The sequence below is a fragment of the Oncorhynchus mykiss genome, chromosome 3, assembly GCF_057628025.1.
Source record: "Oncorhynchus mykiss isolate SJ-2025 chromosome 3, ASM5762802v1, whole genome shotgun sequence".
Classification (NCBI taxonomy): Eukaryota; Metazoa; Chordata; class Actinopteri; order Salmoniformes; family Salmonidae; genus Oncorhynchus; species Oncorhynchus mykiss.
Window position 1 is genome coordinate 38,681,886 of NC_143024.1, and position 27,210 is coordinate 38,709,095.

General features: G+C 41.8%; 1 protein-coding gene across 5 annotated transcripts; it reads left to right on the forward strand.

The window, feature by feature from the left end:
* The first annotated feature begins 688 nt into the window (after positions 1 to 688).
* On the forward strand, positions 689 to 26,006 carry LOC110516767 (upstream stimulatory factor 2). 5 transcript variants are annotated; one of them, XM_090229257.1, is made up of 11 exons: positions 689 to 1,012; positions 9,985 to 10,022; positions 10,331 to 10,437; positions 11,446 to 11,565; positions 13,451 to 13,598; positions 13,906 to 13,993; positions 17,271 to 17,309; positions 18,404 to 18,462; positions 21,500 to 21,594; positions 21,978 to 22,106; positions 22,762 to 26,006. In XM_090229257.1, the coding sequence occupies exons 6-11, from the start codon at positions 13,920 to 13,922 to the stop codon at positions 22,849 to 22,851; spliced, it is 486 nt and encodes a 161-aa protein (XP_090085383.1). In that variant the 5' UTR covers positions 689 to 1,012; positions 9,985 to 10,022; positions 10,331 to 10,437; positions 11,446 to 11,565; positions 13,451 to 13,598; positions 13,906 to 13,919; the 3' UTR covers positions 22,852 to 26,006. The 5 variants fall into 5 exon arrangements, with proteins under 5 accessions (XP_090085383.1, XP_021450797.1, XP_021450810.1 ...); XM_021595122.3 differs by lacking the exon at positions 689 to 1,012 and adding an exon at positions 1,227 to 3,173 and having other exon boundaries at positions 21,500 to 21,606; XM_021595135.3 differs by lacking the exon at positions 689 to 1,012 and adding an exon at positions 1,227 to 3,173.
* The last annotated feature ends 1,204 nt before the right edge of the window (positions 26,007 to 27,210 follow it).

The window sequence follows — 27,210 nt, forward strand, 5'->3', positions numbered from 1 at the left end:
GTGTGACTCGGGTGGAAAATCTATGTTTTCTATTTCTTTGTTGTTTTGCCAGTCTGGTTCCCAATCAGAGGCTGCTGTCTATCATTGTCTCTGATTGGGTATCATACATAAGTTGTAAATTTCCACTTGGGTTTTGTGTGGTGTTGTTTTCTGTTTAGTGTCTGACGAAACTGTTTGCTTTCGTTTATTCAATTTTTTAAAATTATTTTTTATTTTTTGTGTTTCTTGAAAATAAATATCATGAGCACTTTCCACGCTGCGCTTTGGTCCACTCTTCCTTCCACCGACGAGAACCGTTAGTCTGGTTCAAACATCATAATCAGCTAATCTCAAGATTGTCTTTAGCAGAGGCTCATCAGAGGAGCAAGAGAAGGACCATTCTCCTCAGTTAATTTCATAAAAATGTAAATGTTCTAACATGTTAAAAGTTATCCTTGTTAAATATAACTAAACTAAATATAATCACGCCACCAAAAAATTGATTAAAACACACCATTTTGCAAAGGTCTACGGTAGCCTCAACAGTACTCTGTAGGGTAGCGCCATGGTGTAGCCAGAGGACAGCTAGCTTCCGCCCTCCTCTGGGTACATTGACTTCAACACAAAACCTAGGAGGCTCATGGTTCTCACCCCCTTCCATAGACTTACACGGTAATCATAACTTCCGGAGGACGTCCTCTAGTGTATCAGAGTTTTTGCAGAATGAACTGACATGTTGTCCACCCAATCAAAGGATCAGATAATTAATCCAGTATTTAAAGCATAAGCTACAGCTAGCTAGCACTGCAGTGTATAAAATGTGGTGAGTAGTTGACTCAAAGAGAAAGACAATAGTTGAACAGTTTTAAAGAAATTCATTTCTTCCAAAATGAAGGAGACGCAAGAGAGAAATGTATTTTTCACTTTCAGTTTCACCTTCTTAGCTAGCAACACCCTGCTCAAACAGAAGGATACTATGTTAGCTAGCTGGCTATGAATTTCCAACACAACACTGGAACTCTTCCAAGTCAAGGTAAGCTTTTGGTATTACTAATGTATTGCCACCGGGGCCCGCTGGTGTAACTGCTGACTGACTGTATACTGTAACATTACTGCATGTTTGTAGCGGGTTTACTAACGCCTTAGTCCTATTAGCTATGACACTACTTTAGCTGATATGGTGACAATGATGTAGAATGTGTGATGCGATTTGGCTTTGAAAGGTTTTTTCACCTGGTCACATACAGCTGAGCAGATGTGTTGTGCATTGAAGTCCACAAGCAATGGGACAAGGTGAGAGGAGGAGAGCGGATAGATGCAAGAAGGATTACAACCTGGCTGCTATGAAAGTGAACTATGTTTACACCTGATTAGGGGTGTATTCATTCCACCGATTCTGTTGAAAAACGTTTCTTAAAATACCTGAAGTTGTCCAATAGAAAATGTTGTTTGCAACTGTTGAACTAATGATTACACCCTATATCAGCTAGATGCATGCAAGATTATGCAAGGTGGTATTAAATGTCAGTCTGACAACGCAGATTTGTCTGTCGACCTGTGTGCACCTACTTTGTAAACTTTCATTCATAGGCTAGGTTGTAGCAACCTCATGATGGGTATAGGGAAAATTGAGTATCATGTAGTAGCCTAAACCTATCACTATTACATTGAACTGGGTGAATGGAATATGAATGAGAATCATCCTGTATGCTGTAATAGAAATAAAAACTGTCCTCCCTCATCTTAAACGGCACTGACCGCCACTGGTCTGTAGATATTTTTTTTCATGACCATGTTGATCAAACAATCACACATTCAGTTAAAACCACACCTGAAAATATATACACTTTGGGGGCCTCTCAGACTTTGAGAAAACAATCTTTGGAACCAGAAGCATCATCATGCCCATGATATACAGTATATCCTGTGGAATGGGAGAGTGAGTTGGCAGGGCCCTGTTAAGTCTAACTTCATTGTTAGAACCATGGGATCTTATGGTTCTAAAATTAACTTGGCCTTAAGATGCTTTTTTGGAAACCGGGCCCAAGTCGGTAAGCCCTGGCAAACTCCTACGACCGAGCTACTGTAGATCATATTTAGGGAAGTTGTCAAGAACATTATCATGCTCACCCAATCTAAAAAGTTGTATTAAATCATATCAAATATGAAACATGTTCCTTGGTGGTTCAATAGAAAATATCAGTGGAAGAAGAACCTCCTACACATATCCTCTTCATTTAGCTATTTAAAATGGTATATCAACCACTTTTTAAAAAATGTAGGTAGACTTTACACACAATTTTTTTTTTATTGATTCAATGTTTACAAAATGGTGCCGTTTGTTATCGTATATCACTTTTATTTGACAGGGTAGTCATGTGGTTAAAGCAAAAACCCGGATTCGATCTCAGCTCTCACCTGAGTAAACCAACGTGATCAACAGCATCACATGTCACATGAGCTTGATTTGTACTCCGAACAGTTTCGAAACCATCTTTGGTGTAAATATCAGACGTGAATGTAGACAGGACAAAATGATCAGAGTTGTAATTGTAATGTAATAATAATAAAATGTTGGCACGCAATGGATATAATGGAGAAGGTTGAAATTAATTTCAAACATGGGCACATCAAATCAACATTGCAGAGTAGCCTACTGTTTATAAAACACATTTCTACATACTCCTCTTCCAAGACCAAAAGTTGAACAAAAATAGACGCAGGGCGGGGAATTAAATTCGCTAACACTAACAGTCCACTCCATATTTTGTGAGACACGACGGACGCTGGTTTACTGCAGAGGATTTGAGAGGAGAAAAAAACCGAGCGTGAGAAAACATTTACCGAAATTACTCGACGAATTACTGTGCCATAACCTTGCAACGAAACAATTCCAACAGTCCAAGTTGCTATCCCGACGACACAGACTCAATTTAGCAGTGCGAGTAGCGCGAGTGAACCCGTGAGAACGAAGGCTTCGAGAGCGACATAAACCCCAGCCAGCGGCAGCGGTCTCCATTTTAACTTCGAGTCCGATCTATGCCTCACGTGTCTTGGACTGTCTCTCTCACATGACCCGAGTGTTTGTTCCCGTGATCAGCACTTCCATCTACGCGTCCGTGTCACTGAATATCACATTTTATTCCAACCCTGATGGATATGCACCTCGAACAGAGTCTGGACACCGCGACAAGGTAATACAATGCCCGCCACTTCCTCTCCATCATGTATGGACGTCTCTAGCAAGCGAAGGCCTGGCCTCCATTTTCTAGAGAACAGCTTGATTATGTGTAGTATAAACTAGATACTATAAAGTGGTTTATTTTAGTCATCTTTTTGGGCAGCTAAGCTAGCAAATCCAATTAGAAAATGGTTACAGTATTGCAAACGATTGCAGCATTTCATGCAAACACGGTTATCTACGGTAGATAATTTACACTATTAGGTAAGTAATCTAAATCTTGCTAATAGTAACGCTAGGCAGCTAACTAAACTAACGTTACCTAGCTAGCTATGGCTATCAGTTTCGACAAACACTGAACTAACATTAGTTAGCTTGCTAGATAACGTTAGTTCGTTAGTTAGATATACAAAGTTGTTAGCTTACAGCTATAATGTAGTTACTACATTCATTTTGGACGTAGACATCGCTCTGCAACGAACGTTATAGTGTAGAGAATCATTGTACCATCTAAACCGCAGTGAAATATATTTTTCCATAACCAAACATTGTGTTTTCATCTGTTTGAAGCAGGTGTACAAAACCGAAAGTAAGACTCAAAAACTACATTTTAAGACCAGGACGCATAGAAATGTCACACAGAACAGATCTGCTGCTTCATAGACTTGCTTTCACTGTGATTGTATAGTGTACAATTCTATGTGAATTTGGTCAGGTCATATAAGGACATTGGTCAATTGAAATAAATTCAATAGATCCTAATCTCTGGGTTTCACATGACTGGGAATACAGATGTGTATCTGTTGGTCACAGATACCTTAAAAGGTAGGGGTGTGGATCAGAACCAGTACCTTGTCTCACACCTCTTCACTGGAACACGCCGTTGTACATGTAGATCCAGAGCATCCCAAACGTGCTCAATGGGTGACATGTAAAAGTATGCAAGCCAGGGAAGAACTGGGACATTTTCCACTTCCAGGAAGCAAAGGGTGGCTACTCTGAAGAAGCTCAAATTAGAAATATATTTTAATCAAACACATTTTTTTTTGGTTAAATGATTCCATATGATTCATAGTTTTGATGTCTTCACTATTATTCTATAATATAGAAAATAGTACAAATAAAGAGAAACCCTGGAATGAGTAGGTGTCCAAACGTTTGACTGGTACTAATATATTATTACACACAGTTGAAGTCGGAAGTTTACATACACCTTAGCCAAATACATTTAAACACAATTTTTCACAATTCCTGACATTTAATCCCAGTAAAAAATCCAGTTTTAGGTCAGTTAGGATCACCACTTTATTTCAAGAATGTGAAATATCAGAATAATAGTAGAGAATGATTTATATCAGTTTTTATGTCTTTCATCACATTCCGAGTGGGTCAGAAGTTTACATACACTCAATTAGTATTTGGTAACATTGCATTTAAATTAGTATTTGGAAACATTGCATTTAAATTAATTTAGGTCAAACGTTTCGGGTAGCCTTCCACAAGCTTCCCACAATAAGTTGGGTGAATTTTGGCCCATTCCTCCTGACAGAGCTGGTGTAACTGAGCCAGTTTTGTAGGCCTCCTTGCTCGCACACGCTTTTTCACTTCTGCCCACAAATCTTCTATAGGATTGAGGTCAGGGCTTTGTGATGGCCATTCCAATACCTTGACTTGGTTGTCCTTAAGCTATTTTGCTACACATTTGGAGGTATGCTTGGGGTCATTGTCCATTTGGGAGACCCATTTGTGACCAAGCATTAACTTTCTGACTGATGTCTTGAAATGCTGCTTCAATATATCCACAATTGTCTTTCCTCGTGATGCTATCTCTTTTGTGAAGTGCACCAGTCCCTCCTGCAGAAAAGCACCCCCACAACATGATGCTGCCACCCCGATGCTTCACGGTTGGGATGGTGTTCTTCGGCTTGCAAGTCTCCCCCTTTTTCCTCCAAACATAATGATGGCCATTATAGCCAAAGATTTCTATTTTTGTTTCATCAGACCAGAGGACATTTCTCCAAAAAGTACGATCTTTGTCCCCATGTGCAGTTGCAAACCGTAGTCTGGCTTTTTTATGGCGGTTTTGGAGCAGTGGCTTCTTCCTTGCTCTTCCTGAGTGGCCTTTCAGGTTATGTCAGTATAGGATTCGTTTTACTGTGGATATAGATAGTTTTGTACCTGTTTCCTCCAGCATCTTCACAAGGTCCTTTGCTGTTGTTCAGGGATTGATTTTCACTTTTCACACCAAAGTACGTTCATCTCTAGGAGACAAAATGCGTCTCCTTCCTGAGTGATATGACGGCTGCATAGTCCCATGGTGTTTATACTTGAGTACTATTGTTTGTACAGATGAACGTGGTACCTTCAGGCATTTGGAAATTGCTCCCAAGAATGAACCAGACTTGTGGAGGTCTACATTTTTTGTTCTGAGGTCTTGGCTGATTTCTTTTGATTTTCCCATGATGTCAAGCAGAGAGGCACTGAGTTTGCAGGTAGGCCTTGAAATACATTCACGGGTACACCTCCGATGGTCTCAAATGACGTCAATTTGCCGATCAGAATCTTCTAAAGCCATGACATTAATTTTCTCTATATTTTCCAAGCTGTTTAAAGGCACAGTCAACTTAGTGTTTGTAAACTTCTGACCCACTGGAATTGTGATACGGTGAATTATAAGTGAAATAATCTGTAAACACTTGTTGAAAAAATTACTTGTGTCATGCCAAAACTATAGTTTGTTAACAAGAAATTTGTGGAGTGGTCATGAGTCATTAAAACTTGTATGTAAACTTCCGACATACAGTTGAAGTCGGAAGTTTACATACACTTAGGTTGGAGTCATTAAAACTTGTTTTTCAACCACTCCACAAATTTCTTGTTGACAACCTATAGTTTTGGCAAGTCTGTTAGAACATCTACTTTGTGCATGACACAAGTAATTTTTCCAACAATTGTTTACAGACATTCATATTATGATGCTTCTATTCCAAGAAAAACAAAACACCTCCTGGGTTTCCTGTAGGATGGAACGGAAAATATGGCGCTGTACAACATGATGGTTCGGAGTAGGCTACAGTACTGGGCTATTTAGCTAAAGAATCCTCGTGTCGTGTGGGAGACCGTGGTTCATTTCCCCGACGGGGACGGAGGAATAGGCTGTCCTTGTAAAAAATAATTATTTCTTAACTGACTGCCTAGTTAAATAAAGGTTACACTAAGAGCATAACATTTCTACATCCTAATTGTAGTCTAACCAATACCCAAATGGAGATTCAGTCAAAATAAAAATCTCATTAATTTATCAAGACCAGTCCCCATGCTTGTCTCGGAGCAGCGCGAAATGGTGCTTAACTAGTTGTAGGCTATTGCTTCTAACTTCAATATGCTATTTTAATAAGACACCACTTTTAACAGCACATTACTCAACGCTAGTGAGACTCATGTCACCTATAGTAGATTAAAAAAATATGACCTGACTCTCCACCAATAATTCCATAGAGGATTGGAGGATATTTCTGTAATTCAGTGATGTTTTTTCCCCCATAGTTATGTATCCAAAACAAATGACAAAGTTAACATCTGCATTTTGAAAGAGTATTTTTATTTTATTAATGAAAGCATAAAGATGCCATTATTAGTTACATTGTTTTAGTTTGAACGTGCAGACTGGCACTAAGAACAGCGGAAATGTTTCCGTAGTCAGCACCATTATTAGTGCAATGCCCCTTTGTTTTGCTCTGTGCTACCCAGTGTGGCGGGGTGGGGGTCCTCCCATCCCCATGGGCTAGGTCCGTCTTCTGTACCCGGCTCTGCGGCCCTTCCCGTGGCCCCTGCCCTCGTGCCTTGAACCTTGCGCGCTTTCAATGGATACAGCTGGAGAACTGCAAGGCAATCCCATTGTGCGCCACTCAGGCGCATGACCAATATATATTGGCCTGCTAATAACAGAGTTAATAATAGATATGTGATTATATCCAAGGGGCTCTTATATTATTCTAAATTAATAATAATATTAGTTGCTTTGTTTAAATAACTATTTTGTAGATTTCATTTTTCAAATAACAAGCGAGGAAAAGGTCCGTTCTTGAACATGGGGTGAGACATTGTTACTAATTTGTAAATAAAGCCAGTTTGTTATTTGGAATGATTTATTTCTGTTTTTAGAGGGCGACAAACCAAAAAACCTACAGTCATCTCATGGGTCTCCCAGTCGAGGCCGGCACGGGTATGGAACCAGCATCTGTAGCAACATATGCACTGCTATGCAGTGTCTTAGACCGTTGCGCTACTCAGGCGCTGTACAACGTGACCAGTCGGGAGTGGGCTACAGTAAGAGCAAATTAATCCTAACCTTAGTGTAACAACAGTTTTAGCAAGTAATACTGAAGTCTTGCACAATTATCAGTTTCTATTTAGGTTTATGTTGCCCATTCGTTGTCAGAGACACAGTAGGACCCAAAAGCATAATCAGTGCTCTAACTCCCCCTTGCGCTGGTCTGGAGCAATGAACTGGTGACGCAGGGTACCGTACTAAACCACAAATCACAAAGTCCCGCAGCATAATTGCAAAACTTTTAGTGGAGCAACCACTGTATGTATGACTGCTACGGCCCGGTATAGTTATATATATATACTGCAACCCTTTACAGACGTAGAACTCAGTTACAGCAGCGTGTCGATAGCAACAATGTACTTTTTGGAGAATTAAAAAAGGTGACTCATCAAAAGCGTCTATAGGTATACCATTTCAGACAGTAGAATTCTGCTCCGGCATAGAATTATCTGAATTTTTACCCTGACAACAAACTTTGCTGATTTAATCTACTGATATTTTTTTAATGCAGTTTGCGATGGTAGGGTAGCTAGATGTGTTTTCTTTCTACTAAATGTCTTGTTAAGCCACTGTATTTAACGAATGTTAAAGTAGTTTTTTTTTAGCATAGTGTGGTCTATATTATTTGATTTACAGTTCTGATTGCCTAGTGATGGACGTTAGTCCCGCTTCATATCACCAGAGAAGGTTTTGTGTCAGCGTTTTAATAAGCCGTAGTGTAGCCTACCCTAAAAGACAAACAAACATGCTCTAGCCAAGGCGCTTTCAGGGTTAATTGATACCGGCTACCTGTAGCCTACTGTAATTCCATATTAGGGCCTTTGAGACAAAATGAATAGGCTCGGCTCTTCTACATGCACCAGACCGAAGACTGAACACACGCTTACATCATTAGCCAAGAGAAAGCGCAGGCAGGGCAGCGCCCAAGAGAGAGGATGGGGCCGTGCCTATATGATCTCGTGGTAATCCGCATCTCACAATGTCTTGTCTTGCATGCCTCGCAAATTCACCAAAGTAGCCTAAAGTTTGCCTCTTCCTCCCTGTTTTTATTTAAATTACACAACTTTTTTTGTCTATCGTGTAGTTAGGCTATAACAGGGAAAATCATGTTTTTTGATAACTGCACTGGGATTTTAATTATGTGGAGGGGAAAACAAAGGAAAAAAAACAACAGTTTTTCAGTTAGGGATGTCATTTAAACGATCCCAACTTCGTGTAAACGTTTCAATGTTCACCACTAGTATATGAGTATACACCTGCTCTTTCCATGACATAGACTTACCAGGTAAATCCAGGTGACAGCTATGATCCCTTATTGATGTCACATGTTAAATCCACTTCAATCAGTGTAGATGAAGGGGAGGAGACAGGTTAAAGAATGATTTTTAAGCATTAATACAGTTGAGACATTGTGTATGTCTGCCATTCAGAGAATGAATGGGCAAGACAAAAGATGTAAGTGCCTTTGAACGGGGTATGGTAGGTGCCAGGCGTACAGGTTTGTGTCAAGAACTGCAACACTGCTGGGGTTTTCATGCAACAACAGTTTCCCGTCAGAATCGAGAATGGTCCACCACCCAAAGGACATCTAGCCTACTTGACACAACTGTGGGACGCATTGGAGTCAACATGTGCCAACATCCCTGTGGAACGCGTTCGACACCTTAGGTGTTCCTAATGTTTGTTATGCTTTGTGTTTAATATATATATATATATATATATATATATATATCATATTTTTTGCAGCGGTCACCACTGCTAAATTAATATAAGAAAACACTGGCCATTTGATTCTTGAAGCATTTAACATGCTAAATGTAGAATATCTCACCCATGTGGGAGGCTAGTTGAATATAAACAACTCACCCCCTTACACAAGCATCACATTTTCCCGCAACTCTGTGAGGAGGTTAGTGCTGTCCGATGTCCCAGGGATGCTGGCGAGCATACTGTAGGCCATGGTGGTTACCTCCCAAGGATTCAAGATTGAATAGACGATGGTGGAAACTGTTTTAATTTGTTTAGTCCACCAACTTCAAACAGCCACGTTGTTTTGTTATTGAAAATATATTTTACAGCGATATTTTTTTTATTTTGTATTAATTAATAAAAAATAAAAAATTGATAATAGATTCCCTACACAATGATTCCCTGCGCTATTCAAATTGAGCGAAGAGTGTAGAATTTTAGCAACCAGGAAATGACAGAGCGGTTTCTACATCGGCCCCTTGCCCCAGTCACATTTTTTTTTTAGACTTTTACTCAAGTACTATTTTACTGGATGACTTTTACTTGAGTAATTTTCTATTAAGGTATCTTTACTTTTACTGTATACTGTATGACAATTGAGTACTTTTCCCAACACTGTTGGCAGTTAGCCAAGTCACTGTAACATCTGCACTCCACTGCCATCCCCCACTCTATATGAACTTTGTCAGCTAGACCTTGCGTGCCTATATTTAGAATGTTTCCTTTGTTCATGTCTTCCTAGTCACGACAAACAAGAGGAGGAGGTCGTCCAATTAGAAGGTAAGAATTTATGGTGGGATGTATGCGTTTCAGATGCATGTGTGCCATTGTGCGTAACTTCACCATTCTGACTCTTTCACACATTTCAAAGTGCTGACATTTCAGGCATCCTCTTGAACAACCTGCTGCTTTAAAAACCGACCAAAGAACAGACCGAAAACACGTGCTTAAGTGTCAAATGTTTGTAGGCCTAGCTTTTTTTGCAATAATACTCCTTGCCTCACTCATTTCTCATCAAAGGATATCTGAGTGTTCATTTTCTCTTCCATCCTTTTATCGATCCTCTCATTCCACTGTCCCTCTCTCAGGAGACGGGGAAGGGGAGCAGACTGCTGTTACCATAGGCAGTATTCAGCAGGCCCAGGCATTCGCGGACCACAACATTCAGTACCAGTTCCGCTCTGAGGGTGGTCAGGTGGGTGTCCCCTGAACAGTGTTTATTTTTTTTAAAAAATTTTTAGAAACCTTTAACTAGCTGAATTCACATAGGTCTGTTTTTACGGTATGAGGTCAGTTTACTGCATCACTCACTCACACGAGAGCAGGGATGGGCAACTCTGGTCCCCAGGGGCCAGAGTGGTGTCATACTTTCCCCCCATCACTAGCAAACACAGGTGATTTTAAACTAATTGCATTCTAAACCGACGATCATGATTAGTTGATTATTGGAATCCGGTGTGTTAACTGGGGCTGGACACCCAATCAGGCCCCCGTGGACTGGTGCTGCCCATCCCTCCACTAGAGAATCAACCGCATCACACAATGGAAAACCCTGAATAACCCTGTAATTCAACACTAACCTCTCCGTTGAATTGAGAGCCTTTTGTTCGTTCGCTTTGAACCCAGACAGCAGAACCGGCCAGGACACTGATATAGGCCTACAGGTTTGGATGTCAAATTGGTTTGTTAATTGTTTATGTTTACGTCTGCGCTTTTGTGGACCGTCACAGTGAACGTTATATCTTCACATAAACCCTTTTTATTTTTTGGGGATGAAGGATGAAGCTAGATAGAGCTGGTCCTTTCGCTGCGCATTTGGAGTAAACACAGTTAGTGTGAGTGATCATGTGACTCCAATCCCCTTCCTGGATTGGCATGCGGCTGGTGTCACATGTTAGTCAGGAGGTGAGTCACACGATGAAGGGGTACAAATGCAGATTATTTTGAAGCTGTTTTTATATTGAATTAGGCACATTCTGCCATATAAGCATACGTTGGGTGTGTAGATCAATTGTAGGCCTAGCAGTATCATTCAATGTGCAAGGGTTTAAATTCTATAGCCTAGGGTGTGAACCTCGTAAACAACCTGCAAGTACTGAAAACACAGTGACATTAAAATGACAGTGGTCAGGCTAGAAGGCATCCCATGCTCTTTGTTGTCGAATTAATGACTCTGGTTTCTCTGTCTCCCTCTCTTCCCCAGGTGACTTACCGTGTTGTCCAGGTAACTGACCAGCAGCTGGAGGGGAGAGATGACGGGGGAGGGCCGGTTAGCGTGGTCTCCACGGCCGCCTTCCCCGGCGCTCCTCAAGCAGTGGCCCAGGTAGGTACCAGGAACCGAGGCCACTACTGTCACCCTTTGCAATAACACAGTTCCTAATGGCTAGGGAGCCTGACATATTTCACTAGTATCCAACTATTGATTGTTATACAAGTTATCTGTATATTGTTGTTGTGCAGGAATCAGGACACTTACATTTATTTATATACAGTGCCTTGCGAAAGTATTCGGCCCCCTTGAACTTTGCGACCTTTTGCCATATTTCAGGCTTCAAACATAAAGATATAAAACTGTATTTTTTTGTGAAGAATCAACAACAAGTGGGACACAATCATGAAGTGGAACGACATTTATTGGATATTTCAAACTTTTTTAACAAATCAAAAACTGAAAAATTGGGCGTGCAAAATTATTCAGCCCCCTTAAGTTAATACTTTGTAGCGCCACCTTTTGCTGCGATTACAGCTGTAAGTCGCTTGGGGTATGTCTCTATCAGTTTTGCACATCGAGAGACTGAAATTCTTTCCCATTCCTCCTTGCAAAACAGCTCGAGCTCAGTGAGGTTGGATGGAGAGCATTTGTGAACAGCAGTTTTCAGTTCTTTCCACAGATTCTCGATTGGATTCAGGTCTGGACTTTGACTTGGCCATTCTAACACCTGGATATGTTTATTTTTGAACCATTCCATTGTAGATTTTGCTTTATGTTTTGGATCATTGTCTTGTTGGAAGACAAATCTCCGTCCCAGTCTCAGGTCTTTTGCAGACTCCATCAGGTTTTCTTCCAGAATGGTCCTGTATTTGGCTCCATCCATCTTCCCATCAATTTGAACCATCTTCCCTGTCCCTGCTGAAGAAAAGCAGGCCCAAACCATGATGCTGCCACCACCATGTTTGACAGTGGGGATGGTGTGTTCAGGGTGTTGCTTTTACGCCAAACATAATGTTTTGCATTGTTGCCAAAAAGTTCAATTTTGGTTTCATCTGACGAGAGCACCTTCTTCCACATGTTTGGTGTGTCTCCCAGGTGGCTTGTGGCAAACTTTAAACGACACTTTTTATGGATATCTTTAAGAAATGTCTTTCTTGCCACTCTTCCATAAAGGCCAGATTTGTGCAATATACGACTGATTGTTGTCCTATGGACAGAGTCTCCCACCTCAGCTGTAGATGTCTGCAGTTCATCCAGAGTGATCATGGGCCTCTTGGCTGCATCTCTGATCAGTCTTCTCCTTGTACGAGCTGAAAGTTTAGAGGGACGGCCAGGTCTTGGTAGATTTGCAGTGGTCTGATACTCCTTCCATTTCAATATTATCGCTTGCACAGTGCTCCTTGGGATGTTTAAAGCTTGGGAAATATTTTTGTATCCAAATCCGGCTTTAAACTTCTTCACAACAGTATCTCGGACCTGCCTGGTGTGTTCCTTGTTCTTCATGATGCTCTCTGCACTTTTAACGGACCTCTGAGACTATCACGGTGCAGGTGCATTTATACGGAGACTTGATTACACACAGGTGGATTGTATTTATCATCATTAGTCATTTAGGTCAACATTGGATCATTCAGAGATCCTCACTGAACTTCTGGAGAGAGTTTTCTGCACTGAAAGTAAAGGGGCTGAATAATTTTGCACGCCCAATTTTTCAGTTTTTGATTTGTTAAAAAAGTTTGAAATATCCAATAAATGTCGTTCCACTTCATGATTGTGTCCCACTTGTTGTTGATTCTTCACAAAAAATACAGTTTTCTATCTTTATGTTTGAAGCCTGAAATATGGCAAAAGGTCGCAAAGTTCAAGGGGGCCGAATACTTTCGCAAGGCACTGTATATATGTCACTTGTTGTAATGAATTGTTATCAAGTAATATCCATGTCGTAAGTTAGTTGTCAGTAGGGCTTGCTAACCCTTCCCACCTTGTCCCCTGCCAGGCTGTGATCCAGAACCCTTTCAGTAATGGGGGGAGCCCCGTGGGAGAGACGCTGGGAGGGGAGACGCGCTTCGCCTACTTCCCAGCTACGGCTGTGAGCGACGGCACTGTGTCTGTGCAGACCACCTCCGACCCCACACAGGCTGGGGGTGAGTCAGCACTACCTCTACTTCTAACGCTAGGCTAGCAGTCTTCTGAGGGCAAAATACTGTCCCCCGTTTTTGGTTCAAGTCCAGACATAAAGAAGAATGACCACTTATCAAATCGACATTTGAGTACCATGACACTGTGCTGACTGAGAGATTAACTGTTCATCCCCTCAGCCACAAGGTTTGTCTCAGTGCTAGAGTCCAGTGTCACTCCTCAAGACTTTGTCACTGAAGTCTCCAACCTGCCCCATGTCTGTCTCTCGCTCTCTCTCTCTCTCTTGTTCCCATGTCATCTCTTCACCCACAGGTCAGTTCTACGTGATGATGACCCCTCCTGACGTCTTGCAGACAGGCACACAGCGAACCATAGCCCCGCGCACACACCCCTACCCTGAGTGAGTATCTACCACACCGCTTCTTCCTCTCCTCCTATGTCCCTCATATTAGAGGGACTCTGAAAGGAGAGCCCATGCACACAGTAGTCTGAGCCACTCCAGATGTTAAGCAGTCAAAAACCTACCTATGCCGTCCTTGAGTTCATCTACCACAAGCATGTCAGACATGTTTTCCAAGTAGGAACTAGCCTATACGCTTAGGTGTTATGCGGTAATTTCAACCTTTCATCAGTAATTTGACAGGATTTTTCTAGAACATCTAAGAGTTGGTTTGCTTGAGTCTGAGATGTATCAGTTAGACTGAAAAACGAAGTCACTGATTGAATATTGAAAAAGTAGTATATTGACTATTCTCTCCAAAAACTGAAAGTATAGTCGCACTGCATCCCCCCCCTATTCACTTTCACATAGATTTGGGTTGAGCAAGAGCGTGACCTGGACCTGGGTCAGACAGCACTGCGTGTGTGTGTGTCGTTTCCTTGAACACTTTGCTGTTCTTATGGGATGGATGATGTCATCACACGGTCGTTGTGTCCCTGTCCTTGTTGCCCTGGTTTCCCCCTTCCTTGTCTACTTCCTAATTTTGTTTATCTCTTTCACAATCATCAATATCATTATCATGTGATGAAGCTATTTTCCTCAAACCACTCTGAATGAGTAACACTGAATCAAAAACCAAACTGTTAACTCTGGTTAATCCATGCTGAAAATCTAAATAATCTCTCATGCCAAATGGATGATTAATGATATTTGTGTCAGTGAATTAATTTGACATTAGTGTTCTGGTTAATTTAGGAAATGTAATTTCAATGTGCTTATTTTTCTATGAAGACATACTGCATGCCCAGAGCCAAGGGCTGTGAGTAAATTGTAAACATGCCCATAAACTAACATATTATCTAGAAGGGGGATTGCCAGGCAAGTGTTTGAATATAAAATAAGGAGTTGTGTGTTTTTTTGTTATGAGATTGTTTCAAGGGTTCTGCACATAAGGGAAATGGATTGGAAGAATGGTTCCAAAGTGTTTTTTTTATTTGACATAATGCCATGCTTGTTTTGCCATCCAGAACGAACACATGATCCTCGCAAATCTAATTTGTGTTGGACTGAGTGGATATCCCTTGCCTTGCCATTTCCCTGCCTGTATGTGATGAACTCTTATTCTCAGGCCTGAAGAGCAACATGGAGCTTCTTATATTCTGGGGGGGAAAAATACATTTTACAATATACACTGCTCAAAAAAATAAAGGGAACACTAAAATAACACATCCTAGATCTGAATGAATGAAATATTCTTATTAAATACTTTTTTCTTTACATAGTTGAATGTGCTGACAACAAAATCACACAAATTATCAATGGAAATCAAATGTATCAACCCATGGAGGTCTGGATTTGGAGTCGCACTCAAAATTAAAGTGGAAAACCACACTACAGGCTCATCCAACTTTGATGTAATTTCCTTAAAGTCAAAATGAGGCTCAGTAGTGTGTGTGGCCTCCACGTGCCTGTATAACCTCCCTACAACGCCTGGGCATGCTCCCGATGAGGTGGCGGATGGTCTCCTGAGGGATCTCCTCCCGGACCTGGACTGAAGCATCCGCCAACTCCTAGACAGTCTGTGGCGTTGGTGGATGGAGCGAGACATGATGTACCAGATGTGCTCAATTGGATTCAGGTGTGGGGAACGGGCGGGCCAGTCCATAGCATCAATGCCTTCCTCTTGCAGGAACTGCTGACACACTCCAGCCACATGAGGTCTAGCATTGTCTTGCATTAGGAGGAACCCAGGGCCAACCGCACCAGCATATGGTCTCACAAGCGGTCTGAGGATCTCATCTCGGTGCCTAATGGCAGTCAGGCTACCTCTGGCAAGCACATGGAGGGCTGTGCGGCCCCCCAAAGAAATGCCACCCCACACCATGACTGACCCACCGCCAAACCGGTCATGCTGGAGGATGTTGCAGGCAGCAGAATGTTCTCCACGGTGTCTCCAGACTCTGTCACGTCTGTCACATGTGCTCAGTGTGAACCTGCTTTCATCTGTGAAGAGCACAGGGTGCCAGTGGCGAATTTGCCAATCTTGGTGTTCTCTGGCAAATGCCAAACGTCCTGCATGGTGTTGGGCTGTAAGCACAACCCCCACCTGTGGACGTCGGGCCCTCATACCACCCTCACGTAGTCTGTTTCTGACCGTTTGAGCAGACACATGCACATTTGTGGCCTGCTGGAGGTCATTTTGCAGGGCTCTGGCAGTGCTCCTCCTGCTCCTCCTTGCACAAAGGCAGAGGTAGCGGTCCTGCTGCTGGGTTGTTGCCCTCCTACGGCCTCCTCCACATCTCCTGATGTACTGGCCTGTCTCCTGGTAGCGCCTCCATGCTCTGGACACTACGCTGACAGACACCGCAAACCTTCTTGCCACAGCTCGCATTGATGTGTCATCCTGGATGAGCTGCACTACCTGAGCCACTTGTGTGGGTTGTAGACTCTGTCTCATGCTACCACTAGAGTGAAAGCACCGCCAGCATTCAAAAGTGACCAAAACATCAGCCAGGAAGCATAGGAACTGAGAAGTGGTCTGTGGTCACCACCTGCAGAACCACTCCTTTATTGGGGGTGTCTTGCTAATTGCCTATAATGTCCACCTATTGTCTATACCATTTGCACAACAGCATGTGAAATTTATTGTCAATCAGTGTTGCTTCCTAAGTGGAGAGTTTGATTTCACAGAAGTGTGATTGACTTGGAGTTACATTGTGTTATTTAAGTGTTCCTTTTTATTTTTTTGAGCAGTGTAGCTTTAGGTAAAGGGGATGGTCATCAATTTGCACGCAGTAAGGTGTTGGGGTATGGGTTTGCTATTAAGACTGATCTTGACTCTTCCCAAGTTCTTTAGGCTTCTTGGGGCTTTTGTGTGGGATGTTCATACAAGACCAGTCCAGTTGTTGTATGTCTAGTTCTAGTTTTGGGCTGCAGTGATTCCCCAGTTCTCTTTGGCTACCAGTAAAGCTTTTATCTACTTCACTGTTAAATGTACAGCCTTAAAGGGATGGATACCACTGCAGTGTGTGCTGTTGTCTAGGGAGGGCTTGTTTTTCCTGTGTTTTGCCATTCTATTCCCCCTTTCCATATGTTTTTCTTGTGTGTGATAATTTGTGTAATTTGTCATTTATTCTTTCATCAACAACGCATAAACTAATCCATGACTGAACATATTTGATCTGTGCAAATAAATGAAATTAAATGAAAACTTCCACCGCTTACCTGCCGTTCGCAGAGACGAAACCGAGATGCTGCAACATGACGGTTTAAACTGGTGAGGACAACTTCCACATCCCCTCCCACTGCAACCAATAAACCAATGAAATTAGGCCTAGATCATATACCACAAAGAAGAAAGAACAATCACACCAGCTCCCTATTCCCCCTTCATTTAGTACAATTCCCTGGTGATTATGTTAGACCCTTGATGTGACTGAGCTACATTTGGCATTGGAAAGTGTGTGTGTGTGTACTCTTTGATGGTAGTCCTGATGCAGTATTGCAACGAGTTGTGTTTCTGTTCAGTTCTGTAAGACCTTGAATAGCTAGGTTAAAGTAAAAACAGCCCCCTTTGTTTTAGCTTGCTTTTAATTGCTTTTACTCATTAGATGCGAAAAAGGTAAGGGCACTGTGTGAACACCAGCCATTTTGGTTTAATTTATGACACAATTCATTAGACGGATTAAAGCTTTGTCAAAGTAAGTGCTGTCGAATTGTATTAGTATACTGTCACGGCCCTGCACATCTCGTCCCCAGTGCCTTCATGAGCTCATCTGACTGTCACGTATGGGGAACTTAATTAAAGAATACCACGGGGAAGACACGTATAGGAAAAACAGTTGTCATTAGCCATACTCTGGACACCAATGCGACAACATCGCAATTTAGGATTATAATGAAGCCCGCGCCTTAGACTGTCTCCGGGGTATAGCAGGGAAGGACACAGACACCTCCAAGAAATCTGCCTGTCCAGATGGTCGTCAGACAGTCGGTAATACAGTAATTCCAGTCACTGCGTCTCGCTGTCGGCACCAAGGTGGTGTTATTACCTCATATGCTGCCCCATACGGCTGCTTCAGATCAGCACGGCTGCCCACGGCGGTGCAGGGCGGCCCCCCTGCAGAGTACGGCGCTGGTGCCTGAGTGGAGTGTAATTGTAAAAGGGTCAGGTGCTTTGAGATAGTGGTTCTGGTGGGGGATTCCTGCACTGGATTAGTTGCGTGGAGCGCTGTAGTCTGAAGATTTTTTATTTTGGTCTGAAGAGTTAGAGACATTAAACTAGCTGTTTGCACCTGTTTGTATGGAGGTGGACAGAGGACTCCCAGGTTTTGAAAACGGGTGAAAAGTTCTATTTATTTTTGTCTGTAGGAAAATGGATGGCCCACGGACACCCAGAGATGAAAGGAGGAGAGCTCAACACAATGAAGGTAAGCAAAGGGAAGGGCCTACTTCACCCACAATCCTCCCCGGTTCAATGTTCTCTCCGAGCCAATATAAACTACCGTTCAAAAGTTTGGGGTCACTTAGAAATGTCCTTGTTTTCCATGAAACATACATGAAATGAGTTGCAAAATGAATAAGAAATATAGTGAAGACATTGACAAGGTTATAAATAATGATTTTTAATTGAAATAATAATTGTATCTTTCAAACTTTCATCAAATAATCCTCCATTTGCAGCAATTACAGCCTTGCAGACCTTTGGCATTCTAGTTGTCAATTTGTTGAGGTAATCTGAAGACATTTCACCCCATGCTTCCTGAAGCCCCTCCCACAAGTTGGATTGGCTTGATGGGCACTTCTTACGTACCATACGGTCAAGCTGCTTCCACAACAGCTCAATAGTGTTGAGATCCGGTGACTGTGCTGGCCACTCCATTATAGTCAGATTACCAGCTGACTGCTTCTTCCCTAAATAGTTATTGCATAGTTTGGAGCTGTGCTTTGGGTCATTGTCCTGTTGTAGGAGGAAATTGTCTCCAATTAAGTGTCGTCCACAGGGCGTTGCAAAATGGAGTGATAGCCTAACTTCTTCAAGATCCCATTTACCCTGTACAAATCTCCCACTTTACCACCACCAAAGCACCCCCAGACCATCATATTGCCTCCATGCTTGACAGATGGTGTCAAGCACTCAATCAGCATCTTTTCATTTTTTCCGGGTCTCACAAATGTTCTTTGTCATCCGAACACCTCAAACTTAGATTAGTCTGTCCATAACACTTTTTTCCCCCAATCTTCCTCTGTCTAGTGTCTGTTCTTTTGCCTATCTTTAAAAGTAAAAGATTATTAGCCAGTCTGAGATATGACTTTTTCTTTGCAACTCTGCCTAGAAGGCCAGCATCCCAGAGTCGCCGCTTCACTGTTGACATTGAGACTGGTGTTTTGCGGGTACTGTTTAATGAAGCTGCCAGTTGAGGACTTGTGAGGCGTCTATTTCTCAAACTAGACATTCTAATGTACTGTCCTCTTGCTCAGTTGTGCATTTTGCGCTGTTCTGTGAAGGGAGTAGTACACACAGAGCTGTACGAGATCTTCAGTTTCTTGGCAATTTCTGATATGGAATAGCCTTCATTTCTCAGAACAAGAATAGACCTACGAGTTTCAGAAGAAAGTACTTTGTTTCTGTCCTAACATAATTGCAAAAAGGGTTTTCTAATGATCAATTAGCCTTTTTAAAATGATAAACTTAGATTAGCTAACACAACGTGCCATTGGAACACAGGAGTGATGGTTGCTGATAATGGGCCTCTGTACGCCTATGTAGATATTCCTTTAAAAATCAGCTGTTTCCAGCTACAATAGTCATTTACAACATTAACAATGTCTACACTCTATTTCTGATCAATTTGATGTTATTTTAATGGACAAAAAATGTACTTTTCTTTCAAAAACAAGGACATTTCTAGGTGACCCCAAACTTTTGAACGGTAGTGTTTGTTAACCATGCAACTCTGTGCTTTACTTCTGCATTCCAAGATACACTACATGGTAAAAGTATATGGACTCATTCTAAAATCATGGAAATTAATATGGAGTTGGTCCCCCTCTTTGCTGCTATAACAGCATCCACTCTTCTGGGAAGGCTTTCCACTAGATGTTGGAACATTGCTGCGGGGACTTACTTCCATTCAGCCACGAGCATTAGTGATGTTGGGCGACTAGGCCTGGCTCACAGTCTGCATTCCAATTAATCCCAAAGGTATTAGGTGGGGTTGAGGTCAGGGCTCTGTGCAGGCTAGTCAAGTTATTCCACACTGATCTTGACAAACCACTTCTGCATGGACTTTGCATTGTGCACTGCATTGTCATTCTAAAACAGGAAAGGGCCTTCTCCAAATTGTTGCCACAAAGTCAGAATGTCATTGTATGCTTTAGCGTTAAGATTTCCATTCACTGGAACTAAGGGGTCTAGCCCGAACCATTAAAAACAGACCCAGACCATTATACCTCCTCCACCAAACTTTACAGTTGGCACTGTGCATTCGGGCAGGTAGCATTCTCCTGGCATCCGCCAAACCCAGATTAATCCGTCGAATTGCCAGATGGTGAAGTATGATTCATCACTCCAGAGAACGAGTTTCCACTGCTCCAGAGTCCAATGGCTATGAGCTTTACACCACTCCAGCCGATGCTTGGCATTGCTCATGGTGATCTTAGGCTTGTGTGCGGCTCCTCGGCCGTGGAAACCCATTTAACGAAACTCCCGACAAACCGTTCTTGTGCTGACTTTGCTTCCAGAGGCAGTTTGGAACTCTGTAGTGAGTGTTGCAACTGATGACATACGATTTTTACACGCTATGCGCTTCAGCACTCGGCATTCCCGTTCTGTGAGCTTGTGCGGCCTACCACTTCGTGGCTGAGCTGTTGTTACTCTTAAACGTTTCCTATTCACAATAACAGTACTTACAGTTGACCGGGGAAGCTCTAGCAGGGCAGAAATTTGACTAACTGACTTGTTGGAAAGGTCGCATCCTGTAACGGTGCCATGTCGAAAGTCACTGAGCTCTTCAGTAAGGGCCATTCTACTGCCAATGCTTGTCCGTGGAGATTACATGGCTTTGTGCCTGATTTTATGCACCTTCAGCAACGGTGTGGTTGAAATAGTTGAATCTACTCATTTGAATGGGAGTCCACATACTTTTGGCCATGTAGTGTATGCAATATCATGTTGAATTTATTTTTAAATTAGCTGCACCTTGTGATTTTTTTTCATTTTTGAAACCAAAGCCACATTAAGTGAACAATATAATTTTTTCCTAATTCTATCCCAGAGGCACTTTAAGGACTTTCATTTTGTATATCAACCAACCACTAGAGGCTGCTGTTGAACTGTCAGATGTTCCCACAATGTCACATATTCAAGGCATACAGAGAGAAATATCCACATAGACCCTAACCACTCTCTGCATGTAACCCTATTGTTCACCTCTATCTCTGAACCTGTTCTCTGTGTCTCAACAGTTGAGAGGCGGCGGAGAGACAAGATCAACAATTGGATTGTCACGCTCTCCAAAATCATCCCCGACTGCAACATAGACAGCACCAAGACGGGGGCTGTAAGTCACTCTGTAAGGCACTCTCAGCAGCTTTGTCGTGTGTGTGTGTACACATTTTAATATATTTGTGAGTACCAGAAGTCCTCACAAGAATGGTAAACCAACTTAAATTCAGAGAAGTGAGGACATATTGCCGGTCCTCCCTTGTATGAAGGCTATATTAAGCTTAGGGAAAATAATATTTTTAATTGGAGTCAATTGTGTGGGTGCAGGGGGGTGTTTGCATTCATTTAGGTAGGGGTAGGGGTGTGTGTGTGTGTGTGTGTACGCATGAGTATTGGTATTTTATTAGGATCCTCAATAGCTGTTGCAAAAGCATCGGCTACTCTTCCTGTCGTCCACACGGCAAGATGTCTTAATGAACTCCTTTCTCCTTCCCCCAGAGTAAAGGGGGCATCCTGTCTAAGGCGTGTGACTACATCCGAGAGCTCCGTCAGAATAACCAGAGGCTCCTGGACGGTGTCAAAGAGGTGGAGAGAGTACAGGTGGACAACGAGCTCTGCAGACAGCAGGTAAAACAGCCTAGAAAGAATGCTATCACAAAGAATCAGAGGCCTAGCCTGGACCCGGATCTTGCCAACTTCTATGGTCATTGTCAGGCACAACATTGTAGTTGGCAAGACCGCACAAACTGTTTTGGGACCAGGCTATCACATAGCATCAGATGCCTGCGAACAGAAACGGTTAATGTTCAAACAAATGTAGGCATTTGACGTTCATTTAACGTTAATGTTACATCTTGACAACCGAAGTGCCATTTTTACTTCAAAATGAAGTTATAGAATTGTATGGAGAGCGTTTTGCCTTTCATTTCTTATTGAATCCCAAAGCACCATTCTTCATGTCCTCATTGTAATGCTCAGAAGTGAACAGTCTCCAGTCCTGTTGGGGATAGAGAGGCAGTGAGTGTGTGATAGCCCAGAGGAGAAGCTGGGATGATAGTACAGTACCTTGAGATTTAAAACAGATTGATGTTATGTCCAGGATTGTCCAAAACTTTTGTTGAAAAGTGTATAAAACAGACGTTTCTGTGTAAGTTCTTCAATCATTGAAAGAGCAAGTGAGGCCTAGAAGTTGACGTATTTTGTTAAGTTGCTGCTAATTCATTGATTACATTGAGGACACCCGTTGTTTTTCGTTGGCGGACATTGTTGTTGTTTGTCTCAGATCGAGGAGCTGAAGAATGAGAATGCCCTTCTCCGAGCGCAACTCCAGCAGCACGGCATCGAGAGCGTGGGCGAGACGCCGCCACAATGAACGAGGGAGACTGGGAGAGCAGGACGGGTAGAAGGAAGAGGAGGACGAGGCAGACTGGAGACGACACGTAGGAACAAAACAAAATGAACGAGCTACTGACAAATCACTGTTTTTCAGTCGCAGACAGTTAGTCTTCCATGGCCTTGTCTTTAAGGCTGCATCCGAGACTCTTGGCAGGCTCCTGCTGCTTTGTTGGCTGCACTTGACTGATCCAGGATCAGTCGAAATGACAAAAGAAGCTACCATGTAGACAACAGACGTGTCTCAGAGAGAGAACCGGTCGCAACCAGCAGAGAAACCCTCTACTAGCCCAGCTCCTCCCTCCCATTGACATTGGATATTTTGTTATTGAGTTGTTTTCCCATTCTCTTCAGTCATATTTTATTTTAGTCTGTATTTGTGGTTGAGGTTCATATTACCATTTTTTGTTACGTTAGTGGTTTTAAATTATTAGTTTGTGTATTGTTAAAAATCTGCCCAGAAAGACTCATTTAGGAGATCCGATGTATCCTAGAGGAATAGATGATGTATGGGTGAGAGTGTGGTAGGTTACCAGTCAGTAGAACAGAAACACGATACAAATAAACCGCTGCATTGCAGATCTATGTGAAAGAATGGCTTGATAGTTGGCAATATTATTAGGTGTTTTCAAAGGTGACACCGATATACAGTGAGCTCAAAGTATTGGGATGTGACACATTTTTTTGTTTTGGCTCTGTCCTCCAGCACTTTGAGATGATACAATGACTGAGGTTAAAGTGCAGACTGTCAGCTTTAGTTTTGTTGTATTTTAATCCATATCGGGTGAACCGTTTTAGAAATGACAGTACTTCTTGTACATTCCCCCCCATTTTTTAAGAGACCAAAAGTATTTGGATGTATTCATGTGTATTAAAGTAGTCCAAAGTTGAGAATTTGGTCCCATATTCCTAGCACGCAATGATTACAGAAAGCTTGTGACTCTACAAACTTTTCTGTGAACGTCATTTTCTGTTTGTTTTAGATTGATTTCTATTGGCCACAAAATAATCTGAAACGATGGTAAATAATACATTGTCATTTTGGAGACACTTTTATTGTAAATTAGTTTCTAAACACGTCTACATTAATATGGATGCTACCGTGATTACTAATAGTCCTGAATGAATCGTGAATCATGATGAGTGAAAGTTCGACAGATATCATGCCTCCAAGACATGCTAACCTCTCACCATTACAATAATGGGAGGATAGCATTGTTGGGGGGGGGGTTAAGATATTTATGCCTCTAACTTTCTCACTCGTCATTATTCACGATTCATTCAGGTCTATCTGTAATCATCAAACACAACCAAACAAACAGCAAATGCAGCCAACTAGTTTGAATAGTCACAAGCTTGATGTAATCATTGCGTGCTAGGACTATGGGACCAAATACTAAACCTTTTGAGTACTTTAATACACATAAATGAATTCGTCACAGGGGGGGACTTACTATGTACAAAAAGTGCTGACTATGTACAAAATGTGCTTTCTAAACAGCACCCGATATGTATGAAAATACCCTCAAATTTAAAGCTGACAGTCTATACTTTAACCTCAGTCATTTTCTCATTCCAAATCCAAAGTCCTGGAGTACAGAGCCAAAACAACATGAAATGTGTTACTGTCCCAATACTTTGAGCTCACTATCTCAAGGATGCAATTTTGGGGTACCCGGAGGAATAGCTGTGCTTTGCCCAATATCACAGTTTACAGTGCCTGCATTAACAGACCTGTTTTTAAAATAGCATCCATGCAACATTATATAAATGTTTCATGTTGAAGTAAAGCCAATGGCCACTGGCGGAAGTGGGAAATTTAAGTGGTAATCAATAATTAATTTACTGTACTCTGGCCCTTTTCTACAATTATGCAATTTAATACACAATCTTTAAGGCTGGTTTGAGACTGTGGCCGGGTTAGATTTGATAGACCACTGATACGGCCTCTGAAAGGTTGAGCTCTTAAAATGTCACCTGACATATGAAGTGAGTGCAAATGTAAATTATTCTGGGTGGAACATCACAGGTTGTATCCGAAATGGCACCCTATTATGTCGTGCACTACTTTTGACCAACAGTAGTGATTTATGTAGGGGATAGGGTGCCATTTCAGACACTACTGAGTTTTTAATTTCAACATTGTGTCACGTTAAACTCACTCTTGAGAAAGCGGATTGAGTTCACTGCTAAGCTAAATTTAGCGGCTACAGAAGTCTGGATGTTTTTTGCGAATGTGCGTATGATGTGTCTTTGTGTGTAAGAATAACCACAAGTATCATGTTTTGGCTTTTATTTTTGTAACCAACACATCAAATGGAGCTTAATGCACCCAAGGAAAAATACTCTCTGGAGAGAATAAATGAACCAACTCACTGCTCAAGATAGAAACCAAGAACAGAGAATCTTCCCGTCCTTGCACTTCGTATCTGCTCTGAATTTCCTCTCCTTGCAAACAGTAATGGTTGCTAATAAAGACTTGGGAAAACATTTCATCTCAGACACTCTTTCACTCATCTAGGACAATAACCAAGTTGAAATGCATTGAAAGTGCAAACAGGCAAGTTGATGATGATGATGATGATGATAATACCAATGTTATTGATGACTGGATTTGCGTCATGCATTTTGTTCTGAAATTGGGGAATGGGAATAGGTACATATGTGTTTTAGTCCCTAATCAGGGAGTTTTAGACATGTAGTCTGCCTCCGGCATCAGCAAAGCAGCACTAATACTCAACCCTGCGAAACGTCATGTGTACTCCTATGATTCCACCTCGACAAGCTCTCCTACTCTATGGCCTTGTGCTTTGTAAGTGCAAAATAAAATTGTTACCCTGTTTTGCTCGATACTGTCTCTCAGAACTGTTGCTCTTCAGCTGAATAAAGCCGAAGTAGATTGATAATGTTTATTTTGCAGTCAAATTCTTCACGTTTAGTGGGAAGTGAGCACTGTCAATTATGGTGAAAATAACTAATATGTTAGCGAAAGGAAATTGTTGGCTATAGTTTGTTTTTTTGTTTGTTTGCTGTAGTTAATTTTGTTTGTCCCCTTTAGCAGACGTGCTATTCTCAGGTTAGATTATAAGACTTTTCTAAGTAAAATTGCAGAAAAATAAATAATTGACTTGCAAATAACCTTGTCAGCATGTGTTCTGGCTCATTGTCTTTTCCCCTACTAATGTATTCATAATTATTAATTTACTTTGGATTAAAATCAAGATCATAAGGATAAAGGCATGCCTACTAAAATTGTATATTAATAACAAAGGTTGAATAGAATTAATGATGGTTAATAAGACATTGAAGGCACATGGGTGAATAATGTAGCCTGGGTGCCAGTCTGTTTCTGTTCTTGCCAACTCCTTTTGGAATTGTCAGGCCAAAGCAAACATGTTTGACACTGACAGCAATGGAGTAGACGAGCACAAACCAATCTGGGCCCCAGCCATGAATAATGATCACGGTAAAGGTAGAAAGAGCCGTCCTCATTATAAGCTGCAACAGATGGTTGCTCATTTTATTTTTCTGAAATAAATACAAAAATCTGGTAGTAAGATGATCCTATTATTGAACTATGTTCTGCAGCAGGTGTGTGGTGTCACATCCACACGTGTGTGTGTTTCATTCTGTGTCGATGGACAACCCGTAGGCATTGAGACAACTCCTGCCTGGGCCCCTCTTTCAGGTGGTATTTCACAAAGGATTTGGGGGCAGAGATGGGCAAAATTCATAAAAATACAAAATACCCACAATACCAAAATATACTAAAAAAATACTGTTGCCAAAATCTATTTAATTAAAATACAAAATACATGCATTTTTAAAATATAGTAAATACATTTGCAAGTACCCTCCTTAATTATACTGTACTAAAATATAAACTCAACATGCAACAATTTCAAGGATTTTACTGACTTACAGTTCATATAAGGAAATCAGTCAATTGAAATTACTTCACTAGGCTCTAATCTATGGATTTCATATGACTGAGCATGGGCGCAGCCACTTGGGAACCAGGCCCACCCACTTGGCAGCCAGGCCCAGCCAACCAGAATACGTTTGTCCCTACAAAGGGGCTTTATTACAGACATAAATACTTATCAGTTTCATCAGCTGTACGGGTGGCTTGTCTCAGGCGATCCCGCAGGCGAAGAAGCTAGATGTGGAGGTCCTGGGATGGCGTGGTTGCACGTGGTCTGCAGTTGTGAGACCGGTTGGACGTACTGCCAAATCCTCTAAAACTATGTTAGAGACGGCTTATGGTAGAGAAATTAACATTCTCTGGCAACAGCTCTGGTGGCTATTCCTGCAGTCAGCATGCCAATTGCACGCTCCC

Bases quoted from the DNA above. Each gene is read 5' to 3' on its own strand.
- LOC110516767 (XM_021595122.3), top strand. From the start codon at position 3,133: ATGGATATGCACCTCGAACAGAGTCTGGACACCGCGACAAG. The intron at 10,438-11,445 runs GTGGGTGTCCCC...TCTCTTCCCCAG, and splicing joins TCCGCTCTGAGGGTGGTCAG to GTGACTTACCGTGTTGTCCA. The intron at 21,607-21,977 runs GTAAGGCACTCT...TCCTTCCCCCAG, and splicing joins CGGGGGCTGTAAGTCACTCT to AGTAAAGGGGGCATCCTGTC.